General features: G+C 47.1%; 1 protein-coding gene across 13 annotated transcripts in view; it reads right to left on the bottom strand.

Annotated features, from left to right (window-relative positions):
• Window positions 1-259: 259 nt before the first annotated feature.
• Window positions 260-15,592, bottom strand: part of Kank1 (KN motif and ankyrin repeat domains 1) — a 197,767-nt gene continuing 182,434 nt past the window's right edge. For 9 of the 13 annotated variants that reach the window (XM_011247113.2, XM_030250691.1, XM_006526585.3 and 6 more), the window contains 9 exons: window positions 12,417-12,614; window positions 11,731-11,839; window positions 10,375-10,620; window positions 8,774-8,861; window positions 6,562-6,781; window positions 4,395-4,537; window positions 3,679-3,879; window positions 1,795-1,893; window positions 261-1,237 (listed from right to left, as the gene is read on the bottom strand). In XM_011247113.2, the coding sequence (XP_011245415.1) occupies window positions 1,175-1,237; window positions 1,795-1,893; window positions 3,679-3,879; window positions 4,395-4,537; window positions 6,562-6,781; window positions 8,774-8,861; window positions 10,375-10,620; window positions 11,731-11,839; window positions 12,417-12,614 (1,367 nt within the window). In that variant the 3' untranslated portion in view covers window positions 261-1,174. Of the gene's footprint in view, window positions 1,238-1,794; window positions 1,894-3,678; window positions 3,880-4,394; window positions 4,538-6,561; window positions 6,782-8,773; window positions 8,862-10,374; window positions 10,621-11,724; window positions 11,840-12,416; window positions 12,615-15,592 lie in introns of those variants that run through there. The other 4 variants (NM_181404.6, NM_001348180.1, XM_006526586.4 and 1 more) reach the window with 4 other exon arrangements.

Below are 15,592 nucleotides of genomic sequence, written 5' to 3'. Positions count from 1 at the left end.
TCTGGGGGCTCCCTAGAGGTTACCTGCCTGGTATTAGTGTATAAGGTTTTAAGTTTCGGCGTTGTGACATGCAGCCTGGGGGTATGGAACCTGTGTCACAGACTCAAGCACCCTCAGAAGGCTGCCCCGGTTGGAGCCCGAGGCCAATAGACCATGCTCTTGTTCTTGAAGCTCAAAGCATCCATCAGAGCTTGTGGCCACTGCTGTTAGTCATCCGAGCCAGGCAGACAGCTGTCAGTGATGAAGCAGGGGCAAGCAACAGAGCTTAATGAAATTTTATTTTGAAAATATGGCAAGAGTCTAAGGCACTTCAAACATTTAAATACATATACAGGACCAAAGTAAACGTGGCGTATGATAGAAATACACAGAGAACTACACTCTGCCTCCATAGACCCAAATCTGGCACCCAGTCCTCTAACCTAATTCAAACCTTTATCACCAGATATAGACATGGTTGGGCAGATGCTCAAAACGTAACATTGCATGTAGCTCTTTATGACTGTACTGTGGAATATAAAAGTTGAAAATACTGTTGTCAATTTCATATAGAAGTCTTTTATATAAAAAGCCATATAATACATCCACCTCGATAAACCAATTGAAATATTTCTTGTAAGTTTATACATATGGTTTGAGAGTTCCATCTTCTATTTTTAAGCGGGAAATTATCAGCGTGGGGGGGGGGCAAGTTGCTGACGATCAAAGTCCTCTCCCCCAAGGTTCTTATTTTAAAAGACAAAAGAGAAGTGAACAGAAGCAAGAAGCACCCTGGAATGGAATACTGGAAGGACTTCCCAACGGCTCCACATTTCATAAGTTACTAAGCACTTGTGGAAAAGGTCAAAACTACAATGTCATAGAGAACCTGACATTTGCTTATATGGTAGAAATGGCCTGGTCAGGCCAGTCTACCATTTCCTACCACTGCAAATAACAGAGCCGGTTCAGCAGCCACGGAGCTGGGTCCAAGCTCTACTAGAGCAGAGGGCCAGAGAGGAGGCCATTTCCCAACAGCTCGGCTTTCCCTGCAGAAGCATCAGCCTTCAGCCGCTCCTTGACTCTTCTGTCTGCTGGTCAGCTTGGTGTGGTCCATTTACATTCAGTATCTGTCACCCCAACAGGAATAACTAGCAGCTTCGTGGTGGTACACACAAGGGCCATGCTTACATAATCAGTCAAAAGAACCTCGGTGAGTGGGACCAGGAGATGTCTTTCTGCCAAGCCTCGGGGTGCTCTAGAGACCAGGAAAGGGGGGAAAATGGAGGTTAATGAGTGACTTCAGGCAGATGTGTTCCCCCAGACATTGGTTAGTCACAGCTGACAACCATCTGTGTGCCGGAGCCAGGCGAGCTCTTCCTGAGAATGTGGGACAGATGTCCACCCTCTGCAGGCATGTTCTAAAGCCAGCCGGGCTAAGCAGGGATTGTCCAGCTGTCCTTGGAAGTCAGCCTCCTCCTACTCGGAGTAAATTCTGAGATGAGGAGCAGCCTCCTGACAGCTTTAGGAACAGTGTCAGGGACACAGTGACATGTAGCCATGAGCTCAACCTGTACTATTTGGGTCACTATACTTAGAATTAGCTCCTCCTGAAGAGATGCTGTCCCCCACGGATGACTGAGATCCAGCCTATCCTGGCATGGGGTAGAAATGATGAAGATTTAAGCTCTGGGATTAAAAACCCCATTTTCAGAATCAACATGAGACCCCTGTGGCCTGTTCATTCCCCTGGGAAGGGGCCTGCCAGCCTGGGAATTCCATCCCATTTGTAAATGCCAAATGCCTGCTACTGACCGGGGACTGGGCTTTCGAGAAGTTGAGGTGGGCGTACAGAAGAACGGCAATGTCCTTGTGTCCAGCTTCCAGGGCTATGGAGAGAGCGGTGCTGCCATCCTAAAGAGGAAACGAAAACAACAGGCCAGGCTGAGTCTCTCAAGTCTCCATCAACTGGAAGGTAGCAAGCTGATAAAGTCCTCCAGGTCTAGCCATCTGTTCCGTACTTCAGGAAGTGTTTCTGGATCTTAAAGGTTGGGTCGTGAGTGTGGAGGTGAGCGAGACTAGTCTCTGTCCGTAAGAGCTCAAGGAGAGTCAGCACTGGCACAGGGATGTATACACGAAGGTCCTCAGAAACTGAAGGCTGTCCACTGAGAGCCCCTATCCAACTGTCCCACCTGCCAGAGGGGCCAGTAAGAACGGAGGGGCAGAAACTATAGTCTTTTTCTTACAACCACAGCCTGCCAGGTAAGAACTAGGAAGCTGTGGTCTTGTAGCCTACTGCACCTCTGCTAAACGCTGGAGGTCACATCCACACGTAAGCACCCCACCCTGGAGGTCTGCCTGCAAACACAAGTCTTCTGGAAATACCAGAGGAAGGGGAGAGCATTGCATATGGGAAGGAAGCAATTTTTTTGGGGGGGGCGGGGGAGAGTAACTAATTTTTTATTAAATTGCAGACTCTGAGATGGATATGAAGCAATTAAGGCAAAGGACAGCACAGCTTATTTCCTGTCCGGTTTTGAAGTAAGGACTCTCGTTTGGTCATAGGAACAGGAAATGATTCCCATGTGGGTTGAATATTAGCATCCTGCCCTCCCACACTGCGAATCCTGGGAGCAGCTTCCCTTCCGGAGGTCAGGTGAGTGTCCCACTTGTGTATAAGTAAGGAAGTGGGTTGGGTAGCCAGGATTTCTGTAAGTCCCTGTCACACTACAGACACATCACACAAAGCGACAAGTTTTCAGAGAGAAAGCAATTAAGTAAAACCTTAAAACACACGCAACAGAGACGGCAGTAGGGGGGAAAATGAGCTGTGAACCCATGCTCTCTGAAGAAGTGAATGGAAGGAATTGCGTTGTCTCTGGAGGTGGGAGGGTACGGCCCTTCTACCCAGTGGCGACCTCCCCTGCTTTGCTTGTTGGCGTGAGCCCAGTGGGATCTGAAATTTATGGCAAAGGAGGCTATTTCCCCTCTAACTTTATGGTGTTTTGAGACAAAGGATGCTCTAGGTTGAACCAGTGTTCGGCAGAGATAAGCTTTCAGAATAAGAACCACGGAGGCCTGACCTCCACGCCCCAGTGTCACTTCCATAGCTCAAGGGCCAGTCCCGTGCTTTCTCTTCGGCCTGGGCGCTCATGCAAGGTTTATCTTGGAAGGGGACAGACTGGGAGGGAGTTCAGTGAGGTTAAGTTTGGTAACGATGGGAACAGACCAAGCAGAAGTGGGAGAATATGCTCAGAGTGGCCAAAGAACTCGTGGACTTCCTGGCTTATGTGTCACGTAAGATTATTCACATTGATGAACCATTCATTGTACATCACCCATGTCACTGCACTCAAATGGCTAAGTGTTCCATCCAAGGGAGAGAGAAAACCCAAGCGTCTACTGAGGGACTGCTCATACATTGCCTCTATACACTGCCTCTGAGAGTTGGATTTTGTAGGGCCAATCTGCTCACCCCCTGAGGAGCGAGCTCTGTGTCTCGCCTTCTTCCTTTCATGAACTCGAGGGTGAGGTACATGCATATATTTACTTTTGGCTAATGCAGTATCCGACTATACATGGTCAATGCTGCTGAGCTGGGCTATGAAGGGAAGAGGCCTGCATGCCAACACCAATCCACAAAGGAACAGGGAAGAGGGGCCCACACCCACTCCTGGCTGGAGGTCCAGTGGTACTCACATTGTCTTCCAGGTGGCCATTGCAGCCTGGCTGGGCCAGCAGCAGCTTCACAATCTCCACATGCCCGTGTTCACTGGCACACATCAGGGCGGTGGAGCCCTCGTCGTCCTGGATATTGACATCAGCTCCACAGGCCAGCAGGCCCTTCACCATGTCTATCCGCCCGTGACTGACAGCTAGCATGAGGGCCGTCTGTCCCGCCTAGGAGAGAAATGATGGTTAGAGTCAGAAGTGCCGACTGGGCGGGAGAAGGCTGGGGGGGTGGGGTAGGGCAGGCGACACACTAGAGCTATGAGCTAAGGAAGAACACACAGGAAGGAGTCAGGCTTTCACCAGAACTGTGCGGACATCTCAGTAAAGCAAGGGAGATAGTTCTAAAGAGGTTTAGGATAGAATTGTGAACACATTTAGGCTCAGAGTTCTGTCTCTGGCAATGAAGCCACGGCAGCCAGATCACTGGAATCAGTAGGTAATGAGTGTGTGATGAGGACCCCCGTACAGGTAGGGACCCTTGTGTGCAACCATGTTTAGTCCCCCTGCAAGCTTCCTAGGCAAAGTAGGGAGAGATTCGCAACATGGGACTGAGCCCATGTGTCACCTGGTATGCTGGTTGGACTACAGCTGTCAGTGGACCACCAGCAAAATGCCCTGTCAACCTGGTCCTATGAGACACTGGCCAGGGTGCCGATGGTCAGTGCGGTGAGTGAGGCACTAACCTGACTGGCCTTGGCGTTCACGTCTCCACAGCTGAAGAGTTCTTCTACGACCTGCATGTCCTTCTCTGCCTCCACGGCCGCGAGGGCTGCCAGCATGATGGGTGTGTACCCTGCCTTGTTCTGGTGATCCACATTGCACACGTCTACAAGAAAGAAATCTCTTTAGGGAGAGCCATCCGGAACCGTTAGCGTTCACTGGAGGTGTGATGTTTCTAAGAGCCCCATGAAATAAGTGCTCTGAAAATGACTAAAAAGGGAACAAATGTTTTAATGCCCTGTCCCAGCAGGCTGGCCGCAGCAGACATGGACAGTAAGTGGCCACAGGGCTCCCTGCTTGTGATGGGGTGATTATGGTGTGACACCCTGGTGGTGTGGGAGGAAGTTCTCAGTGTGCTTGCTATGAAGCCTAAGCGGTAACGAGGGATCTAGACAGGCACATGTTCAGAAACTCAATCACATGGCTTCTAACCCTAGGGCTTGTGGTGTAAGATCAATATTAATGCTTCAAGTCCTCTAAGAAACTGCCAAGGACCACCAGACCCCGTGGGCTGGATCTCTTCTGTTCTTTAATTCTCGAGACGCTTCCCAGGGCTTTAATGGCATGCCAGGATGGAGAGAAATGGAAAGTAGCTTTCAGAGGAGCGAGTACCAAGTTAAACACTTCAGATGAGACGAGGCAAAAGCTCGGCTTGGGATCTCTCTCTATTACATGATGGGATGTACAGAAGGACCTCTGTGTAAAAAGCTAAGACTGTGTGGTGGCAAAGTGGGTGCACACATATACCCACGATCCTCAGGATCTGAGCTCCTCCACTCCTTCAGTGCTGAAGCCCCAGAGCTACATCTCATGGAGCCCAAAATTGACTCAAAATAGTAAGCACTAAAACCAAGTGATTACCTAAGAGCATCTAACAGTGGAAGCAAGTCAGTTTGCCAGGATATCCACTCTATAGAGTTCTCAGAGCAGAGAAGATGCCATTTCAAAAGCAATTCTGAAATTTTGTTCTGACTTTCCCTGGGTATAACCCATGCCCCTATTTTAACAGTATCCCTAGCTGTTTACAGTCTGGAGGGAAGGAGCCTGTAACTGCTTCTTGTCATCAGATGGAAGGAGTTATTCCCTAACATGGGCACTGAAAGACTCGCTGCGCTGTGCTGTGCTGGGAGGCGGCTCAGTGTCAGAGTGCTTGTCCAGTATGCAGAAGGCTGCAGCTCCAACACCCACACCCCAAGAAAAGGGAATTCAGCAACTGAGAACAGTAACAAACCGTATGTGTGCTTGGATTTTTTTTTTTTTTCTGTACTAACAACTCCAAGATGGAGTGATGCATATCAGGCCACTGGGTCAAGAGACAGTAAAGGAAACTAGACAATTTCATCATATACATCAGGTGTTGACATTTTGTTCTTACTAGCCTTTACTGCGAATTCCGGGTTAGCTGCTTGTCAAAAACACTGTTATGATGATGAAAGTGGTTTGGGGGCTGCCCCACCTGCAGCTGAAGGCTCCCTTCCTCAAGGGGCCCCTTCTGACCTGCCCTCTCACCTCATGGGTAACGTGACCCCACCGCTGCATTCTGGGATGGCACGTTCCCACTACTGCTGTTAACAAGGTTCAGCGGTAACGGGAGACACTGCCTCTCATTTCTGTGATTCTTCTGGAGACGTGTAGTTGGGCAGGGACAGTGATGACTCTACTGTGGTTTTACTAGTCCCTGTCCTAACTCCTCACTTCTGTACAGCCACATAGTGGCTGGCGTACAAGGACAAACAGAGTGGCCACATGCACAAAAGCTGTGACTCTGGGCCTGTGAGCAACACTCTGCCTCCCAAACAACCCAGCCCAGCCCGCGTGATTCATCAAGGAACAAGTGTGAGTCACGGCTATTAGCAGGGGTACACCTCATTTGAAGACAGCTGACCCGCAGCAAGAATATCTTCACAAACTCCCTTCAAAATAGATGTGGATTCTGTTTCTTTATTGCCTAGGCTTGAAGAACCTCAGGTCTCCCACCCATGACTCAAGAACAAACATTCTTGCCATGTCATGTGGAGAAGCAATGAAAAGACTTGAGGATGGCCAAAGAACTATGGTATGGGTCAACCGGCTTTATGAAGACAAGTCACAACCTGAGTGCCCTTAGGGGGACAACAGGGTCCTCTGTACCTGCATCCAGAAGCAGCTTGACGATCTGGAAGTTGGAGTGGGACACGCTGTAGTGGAGGGCAGTGTTGCCATTGCCGTCCGCCATGTTGATGATGTACCGGAGCACGTCCGGGGAGACAGCCTCGAACGCGGCGATGTAGTCGCCCACCATGGCTGGCACGGCGGACTTCTGACTGGACACTCGGAACCAATCGTGCTGGAGGGTGTTCAGACAGATCCTCTGCCAAAACACCAACTTGCTGTTAGTTCTATTTATAGCTCTCTCTCTCTCTCTCTCTCTCTCTCTCTCTCTCTCTCTCTCTCTCTCTCTCTCTCTCTCGTGCAACCAAAAGCCCAAGCAACCAGGCCTTTTATAGTCAAAATGTGTACTCTCAGCATCTGCTTTTAAAAGCTGCTGCAACCCAGCACCTCAAGAGCAGCTTCAAACAACAAACTTGAGCTCTCCTCTTCTGGTTTTAAATCGCCCCGTCCACACCGTGGTCACTAAGAAACAACATGCAAGGGGGTTTAGAGCCAGAGCCCAGAGAGTCAATGCCAGACTCTACTACTTATGAATGCATGATTCTGAGAAACTTCCTTATTCTGCATCCTAGTTTCCATGTCTTAAAAAAAAACCCAAACCACCAGCAACAAAATCGCTCATTTTATAGTATCTATAATGAGGTCAACACTTAGGCCTGTCTCTACTTTTGAGCTGTTTGTGTTTACTGAGCTAACGGATCTTTCCAGTGATTGTTCATTGGAGTTAGGGAGAAATCAGCACTCCGGCAGCTGTGTTGCTTCCTGACCCAGACCGACTAACTCCATCTTTTCTACCCCACCAGGCTGGGAGATGAGGCTGGCCTAGGCTGCCACATAGCAAGTTCCAGACCAACGTGAGCTACAGTGTGAGGTGCTGTCTCACGGAGCAAATTGGGACAATCTAAGTCTAGCACTAGTAGTCCGACATGATGGCTGCCACTTTAGCGATACTTTTATTTGCTGTGTGTGGACAAGTGCACTCAGGTTAGATGCACATGCGGAGGTCAGAGGACAACTCGAAGATGTTGGCTGCTTTCTGTCACAATATGGGCCCTAGGGATCAAACTCAGGTTGTCAGGTTGACAGTAAGCATCTTTACCCACTCCACTGAGCCATCTTGTAGGCCCTGGAGACACATTTCTCAAGGCCTCATATACTAAGGCTGGGTTTGGCTAGTGAGGTCTCATGGGCACATGTCCCTGTGTACTTGTTTGTGTTCAAGCCTGTGACAGCCACAGCCGGCTTTTTAACAGACCATGCCAGGCCCTATCCTCGGTATTCCAGCTATGTGTCTAGGATTAGATAACTCCTGAGGTCTCATTTGGTTCTAGGAGCTCCACAGTCTCAGAGCCTTGCAAGTCACCTGAGCAGCAGCCACTGACTTAGATGAATCAGCCTCAGATGAACTAACCCTGCTGACACACAAAGACGCATATCCAGGTTATTATCAAATTAGTGAGAGAAGCCACATTTTCACAATGTCCTGAAGATGGAGCTGCCAAGCACAGGCCTGGTCAGGCCAAGCAACTACAGATCCAGCTGTCAGCACAGGAGTGAATCACCCGGCAGCACACCAGATTAGCCGCTGCCCCAGCAGTACCTGCGTGTCCTGTGCTGTGCTATTCCTGACCAGTTAGACAACCACAAACACCACACTACCTGCTACTGAATTTACCCAGCTGTGAAATGACAGTGCAGTTATTTTTTTCCATTTAAAAATAGTGGCCGTTGGCATTCCACACCAGAACCTAATATATACTTTCCTAGTGGAAAGGAACGCTGACCTCAGCCCAGATAAGTTTCTTCTAAAAACTACGCGCTTACTTTTTAGATTGTTCAGGGATGCTGCTCTTGGGGTCAGAAGGATCTGTAGATAGAAGCAGAGCATGGAGAGAGAAGGAGATGGCCTGCAATTAGCCTTCTCTTTCTTTCTGCCAAGTATGTGCCTCCCAGATGGCTCCACCACAAGAAAAGTACAGGGTGGGCAAAGGAGTGGACGCTGGGCCTCAGGGAAACGGTATGTTCCCTGAGCTGGACAGAACGAGTTAATCCTACCGGCTATGCAAGAAATGAGCAGCTCAGGGAGAGGCATGCACAACAACAGCTCAGGGGCAGGCTACCATGTTCCTGACCATGCTGCACCGGGGCCATGCTGCAAAGCTGGCGCATTGTTCCTACCACGCAGACTTACCATATCTTTGCTGGCCAAAGCTTTGGGATCCTTTATGTTGTATTTCAGTAAGTTGCAGGCTGACAACATCTTTTCACTTAGTTCATACCTAAAGAGGAGAAAGAAGAGAAAAAAAAACACACAAAACTCAGGGTATGCCATAAAACAAAAGGAATTTTTATCTCAGAGCCCACAACCATTTAATAGGCCAGGGCCATGAGCCAGCCTAGGCGGGTCCTGATGATCGGAGCAGTCTCCAGGCACTGGTGGCTGACAGCACGACAATAATCTGGTACCTCTGCAATGAAGGGCTTTGCCAAAGGGTGATTTCCAGATACATCAGCTTGGCCTTTAGGACAGTACAAAATGACATTTGGAAAATTTTATTCTTTTTATTGTACGGGCTTAAAAACTTGTCTTGGCCAGGTGTGATGTTGTATGCCTTTGATCTGAGTACTTGGGGGGCGGGCAGTGGATCTCTGTGAGTTTGAGGCCAGCGTGGTCTACATAGTGAGTTTCAGTGTAGCCAAGACTACACAGTTTCCAACATGTTTCCAACCTTGTTTCCAACATGTGTATATGTATATGTGTGTGTATATATATATGTGTGTATATATATATGTGTGTGTATATATATATATACATGTATATATATATATACACACACACACACACATATATTACTCTTAAGGCTAGAGAGGTTTAAATTACTATATTCTATATTTCTTTATGGTGAAGTCATGTCTAGTGACTCAAGTGTTTGTCCCACACATACGAAAAGCCAAAAATCAAATGACATTATAACTATCTCAATAAAGCTGTTTGAAACTCAGAAGACATCTCAAACCCTCTGGAAACACTTACCTTGTGTTGACAGTGACCTTCCATTTGACAAATGTAATGGAATAAATGCTTGCTGAAACGTTCCAATTTATACCTCACAGAATTAAAAAAAAAAAAAAACCACGCTGACGTTTCCATCTTTCCTCGTTTTATAAGTGAAAGGTCCACCCTTACTAACAAGGTCGCAAACTCAGCCCATTTCTAAGGTGCGTGTCTCAGCCAACCAGAGCAGGTGAGATGACGTATAACCATCCCACATCTACTGTTGTTCCTTATCACTCAAGGCGTAACAAAGCTGAGAGTGCCTGACACATATCACCTTCTCAGTTAATCATTTTTTAGTTGAGGCTAAATGCCTTTTCCTCGCCTGCACAATGGTCCTGCGATAACAATTCTGACATTCGCATCAAGCCAAAAATCTGAAATCTTAAACAGAGCGCTGGTCATCAGAAAGGGCAGCTATGTCTCTGTATACACGGTGATGTGCTCGAACAATGGATGCTGAGGTAGACGGCATTTCCACATGCCAAGCTAGACAGCAAAGAGTTACCGAAGTTCAGCGAACAGACTAGCTGCATGAGCCACTCGCACTGATGAGCTCAGAGAACTGAAAGGCACTGTACCCTGCACTAGTACCTTGACCAGCTGTGCATGCTTCTGAGACACGGATGAGACTAAACACACACATATACTCGCAAACTACCTGAACCAGTTAATTCTATTGCCTGAGCACGCCACGCATGGAAGGAATCAGGGAGGGGAGGGGAAATGTACCACACCTCTCTCTGATTTCCTCCTTCTCAGGCTCACATTCTGGAACCTGCACTTCATCTTCCACCCTGGCAGACTTGAAACCTTCAATATTAACTGCGTGGTGCCCTTCCGCCATTCCCCGAGTGTCGTGGTCCTTCTCTTCCTCCTCCTCCTCTTCCTCGGGAGGGTACCCAATGGTGTCACACTCGTCATCTGACTCGGAAGAAGAGCTTCCATCCGAGCTGGATTCGTCACTTGAAGTTGTCTCATACCTAGGTGGCAATTGGGAGTTCAGGAGATGCAGGGTGCACCCATAGAGACCCAGCGACAGACGATCCGGGGAAGGGAAAAGCTGTGGCCTGACCCCAGACATCTTGCCAATGGTTTAGAGCCTGCACTTAGAAACTCAAAGCAAGGTCTATTTGAAGGCCTGGTAAGTTTACAATGGGCTTTGACTTCAAAGGGATAATTCCCAGTTGAAGACTGGTATCATATACCATTTGTTCAAAAAAAAAAAAAAAAAAAAAAAAAAAAGAGCCCTGATATCACCAGGTCAGAATAAATAGCGAGGAAAGTGACTTTACGGAAACCAGACCTGCAGTTGCTCTGCATTCTTCTATTTGTCCCATCCATTCTCCCACCGTCAAAGCGAACAGATTATGTAAGTAACCAATAGCTCCTTTGAAATCTTCTGGACCACATCGTTCAATGAAACTGAAGATTTGTAAAACATGCACCATCATGTTAAATCTCTCTTGGTAGCCTCTTTGCAGTGAATACCCAACGCTGCACTGTTGCTTTCTCATTGAGTAATCAACTAATTGCTTTGCTCCAACAGGAGGAGGACAAACAGGCTTAACCACCTGGGCCAATAGCTACTAGGCAATCTATGTAGAAAGCAAGGAACCAGAGCCATGGCCAGGTTACTCTTCAGCTGAAACATCCCAAAGTCCTGAACACGGAGAGCTAAGTCAAAAGCAATCCATTCCAGAGAAGTGGATGGGTCCATCACTGGGCCCTGGACTAATGCTGCCAGCCTCTTCCTGTCCCCTCCTGTATTCTAACATGTATAGATACAACTATCCAAATGAAAACAGCAACCCTGATGGCTTTTTACTGAAGACGTGTTTTTTCCCCCCCAGGCCAGAAGTAAGGAGATGTCACTTTCCCAGCTTCAGTGGGTATCCTTGAAAGAGGGACATATCCTTAAGGATAGCAAAAGAAGAGAAGAAGAGAAGCCCAGATGCACCTTTCTGAGGAGGGAATCTTCTATCATCAAGATGTGGCAGCATCCCAGAATAGGCACCCTGACAGCGACTTAAGTAGGTAGGAGGCAAAGGAGACAGGCGTCCCTGCACCCCAACGCCACCAGCGTGCCTTACCCGCCGTTAATGCCAATGAACTGAAGATTCTTTTTGGCTCCATTTGAATCTTTATTCCCATCACTTTTCTTCATGATGGACTTCAGTGTGTTTTCATTATTTGGACATACTGAAAAAAAAAAGTAAATCCAAGTGATTGGTGTAAATCAGGAGTTAAATGAGTGGGCTCTCTTTCCTCACATTTGTGAATGCAGACCTTAGTGTGGTTGTGTGAGAAACTTCCATGAAAACCACTGGGAGAGTGTGTGCAAATGGAGGAAAGAATTCATCATTCTATTAATAACGTTCCTTTAAACACGGGGGAGGGAATCCATCAGTGTGCCCAGACATTACAAACCTGCAGATAAGGAGCATTGGTACCAGGCAGTAATGTTTATAAAGTGATGTCATGTCTCAGTTCACCCCTCCTTAGGCACTGAGGTAGGGATCCTGGTACTTTTTCATCAGCTAAGATAACCTAAGGGGTAGAATATGTGGACTAGGATGTGAAGGAGAGGAAGGCTGTTTGTATAGTGCATAATCTGTAGCCAAGACATCATAGCTTGCTTTTGGTAAAGGATACTTTAGGCCTAGCTGCCAAAAAAAAAAAAACAAAAAAAAAACAAATTATATAACTTTTCTTCCAGGTCAGCATGTAAATCATTGGCTGGAAGGCTGGCAGTGTTGCCACAAACTGCAAGACTTACCGTAGAGGCCAGTGGCTATCTGGTCATCTGTCAGGTTCACCGGGGGCAGGGTACTTCCTTGCATGGGGAACTGCTCATGGCCCCGGCTGTGCTTGCCTTCTGCAGTCTCCGCCTCCACCTCAGGCTGGGATGGTTGTACATTTAACAGTCCTCCTGACCGAAGGCCTCCACACTTGCAGGTATATTCCAAGTGATTTCCTGTTCAGAAGGAAAAGAGTGCAGGCATGCGGGGTTAGGTTCGCATAGCATAGACTTAAAAGTCAGGTTGTTAAAAAACAGTTTCAGTGACTGGAGAGATGCCTTGGCTTAAGAGCACTGGCTGTTCTTCCAGGACCCGAGTTCAATTCTCAGCACCTACATGGCAACTCACAACTGTCTGTAACTTCAGTTTCAGGGGAACCATCACCCTCACATAAACATACATGAAGCCAAAACACCAATGCACATAAAAAAGTAAATTATTTTAAATTATTTAAAAAAAAACCACATTTCTCTCAACCCATCCTCTTCTCTGGTGACCTCTTGTGCTTTCTTTTCAGTAAATTGCACTATTCATTTACATAGACTTGAACCCCCAAGGCCTTCAATGATTGTTAAGCTTGGCCCTTGCCCTTGGCACAATGTTGACCAAGGCTTGTCATCTGAGCCACTTGGCATCTCCCTTTTCTACTGTGGTTCCCTTCTGGTACCCTGGTGCAGAGCCGTGTTCGCACCCATCTCCAATACCATCAAGACTTTAGCTGAAACAAATCCTGATACAATCTACAGAGCAGCCCCTCTCCCAGGGAAGCTTGGGAAACGGGGTACCCATAGCCTAGGGAATACATGGAACCACTGTGGCCTGGCACCAGCCTGCAATCCAACCTCATTTCTTTACTCCCATGGTCTTTGTGGGGAAGGAACTTCGGTCCCATGGTCCTAAGGTTGGGATTTCTCATTTCCGGACACCCTTTTCTGAAAGGCCATCCCCTTCTCCGCTGGCCACACCCTTCTTCCCCTCCCTCCACAACTGAAAGAACTTTTCTTTCCTCACTGCAGTTGTCTGTCCCACTATACAAGGGCAGGATGAGTTTTAGAAATACTTTCCTGTCAGCTTTCTTCTTGTCATGCTTACTAGATTATTTCTCCACGTGTAAAACATTTCATATCTGTTTACTGGCCAAAGCAGACAAATTCACTTAAATTATATTTGTAATTCAATGTATCACAGAATTCTCAATCTGACTGACACTAAAATGATGTTGACATCATAGGATTAAATTAAAAAGCAAATTAAAGCTGGGCAGTGGTGGCACACGCCCTTAATCCCAGCACTTGGGAGGCAGAGGTAGGTGGATTTCTGAGTTTGAGGACAGCCTGGTCTACAAAGTGAGTTCCAGGACAGCCAGGGCTACAGAGAGAAACCCTGTCTCAAAAACAACAACAACAACAAACAAAAAACAAAGCAAATTAATTGCAATACATGCATGTGTATCTGTTTGAGATAAGGTCTTACTATGTAGCCCTGGTTGGCCGGGAACTTGCTACACATAAGGTCAAATTGTCCTCAAACTCACAGAGCTCCTTGCCTGCCTCTGCAAGTCATTATGTACAGCTAAATATAACAGTAGACATAAACATAACTTTATAGAAAGCTAATCTGTAAAATTCCACTAAAAGGAATGAGCTATGGAGATTAAAAATTCTCATATATTTACTATTTTTTCGATACTATATATGGATTAGCTGTATTAAAAATCACTCTGACTTAGCACTTTAATTTTCAAAAATGTTATTCTAAGTATGCATAGGAACAAACAGGAGAAGGCTTTCATTTTGTCCATTTTTAAAACAGAAAGGAGAAGCTGACATCACAGTCTGGCCAAAGAGACTAGTGGGTGAGCAAAGCTACTGTCACTCATTCGAGAGAATGCTATGCAGTCTTTATGGGTTCTGTGTGGTGCTGTGCCCACAGTCTTCGCTCAGCAGGCTGGCCCCCAGCCTGGCTCTTTGCCACTCACTTTTCACAGTTAGTTCTATCCACGCTCTTCCCGAGACGTAGACTAAACCAATTCCTTTTAATTCTGTTTTCCTAGGATGCTGTTCAGGAAGCCCTCTTTCCTCTGTTATTGCTCTGTAGCGCTATTCCCAGCCCCTGTGCACTTCCTCCCTGGGGAGCGCAGGCTCCTTGAAGCCCTACTTGTTGGGTCTCTATTTGGGGTCTTCTGCACGACTGAGAACAGTGCTGGACATCAGATTTCTTTCGGCAAGGGTTTGTGCAATTCACCTGGAAATCAGGGTTGCTGACTGAGGTCAACAGGTAACACAAGGTCACCAGGCATCAAACCAGTTCTTGTTAGTCACGCCAGGGAGAACTGCTACTAGTATTGCTGGAAAATCTGTCCTAGGTGGTGTTCAAACTGGCCGGACTTGAATGACCTAGATGTGATTCCCTGAGCTTAACAAGGCCCTTTCTGTAGGCATGGGCATCGCATGGAACGATACCTGTCCCAGCATGAAGCTCTGAACAGGACTGCCATGCGCAAGAAGAAAGGAGAAGTGGGGCTGGATATGCAAAAACCAGAGTGGTCAACAAAGTCCCATTAGATGATCTTAACCCTGGACATGCTTGGAAATCATGTTAGATGAAGAGGTGGGGATTTTTAAAAATACAGGTAAGAGCTCTTACGTTATCGTCGTCATCACCATCACCATCATTTTGAGACAGGGTCTCACTTATGTAGCCCTTGCTGACCTAGAACTTGCTATGAAGACCTAGCTGGGTCCTAGAAAACAGCCCGTCTCTGCCACTTAAGTGCTTGTTTTAAAGTCCTGGGCCACCATGCTCTGTGTATCTTTTAACCTCTCTCCATGATTTTGCTCTGCAGTCAGAACTGAGAACTACTAAACTAAGATGAAACAAAACTCCAACTGGACTCCTGAAAAATGAGACTTCATACTTCCTCAGTCTCTACTTATCAACTCGGCTGTGTATGGATTCTTAGACATAACTGGCTGTTTAATGAACAGGCCTGGATCACCAATGGTAGAAGGTCCATAGCGAACATTGCATGTTACCCAGATAAGATTAAAACACAACAGTGGTGATTATGAACCCTGCCCCTACTGAATTCTGGTCCTATAGCCCAGATGCTCCACATACCCAGTAGGTCACTAACTCATTTAATATAGTCATT

This window comes from Mus musculus, chromosome 19, assembly GCF_000001635.26.
Source record: "Mus musculus strain C57BL/6J chromosome 19, GRCm38.p6 C57BL/6J".
Lineage (NCBI taxonomy): Eukaryota > Metazoa > Chordata > Mammalia > Rodentia > Muridae > Mus > Mus musculus.
The sequence above is the reverse complement of the archived record's forward strand: the minus strand, read 5'-3'. Positions and strand labels throughout refer to the sequence as shown.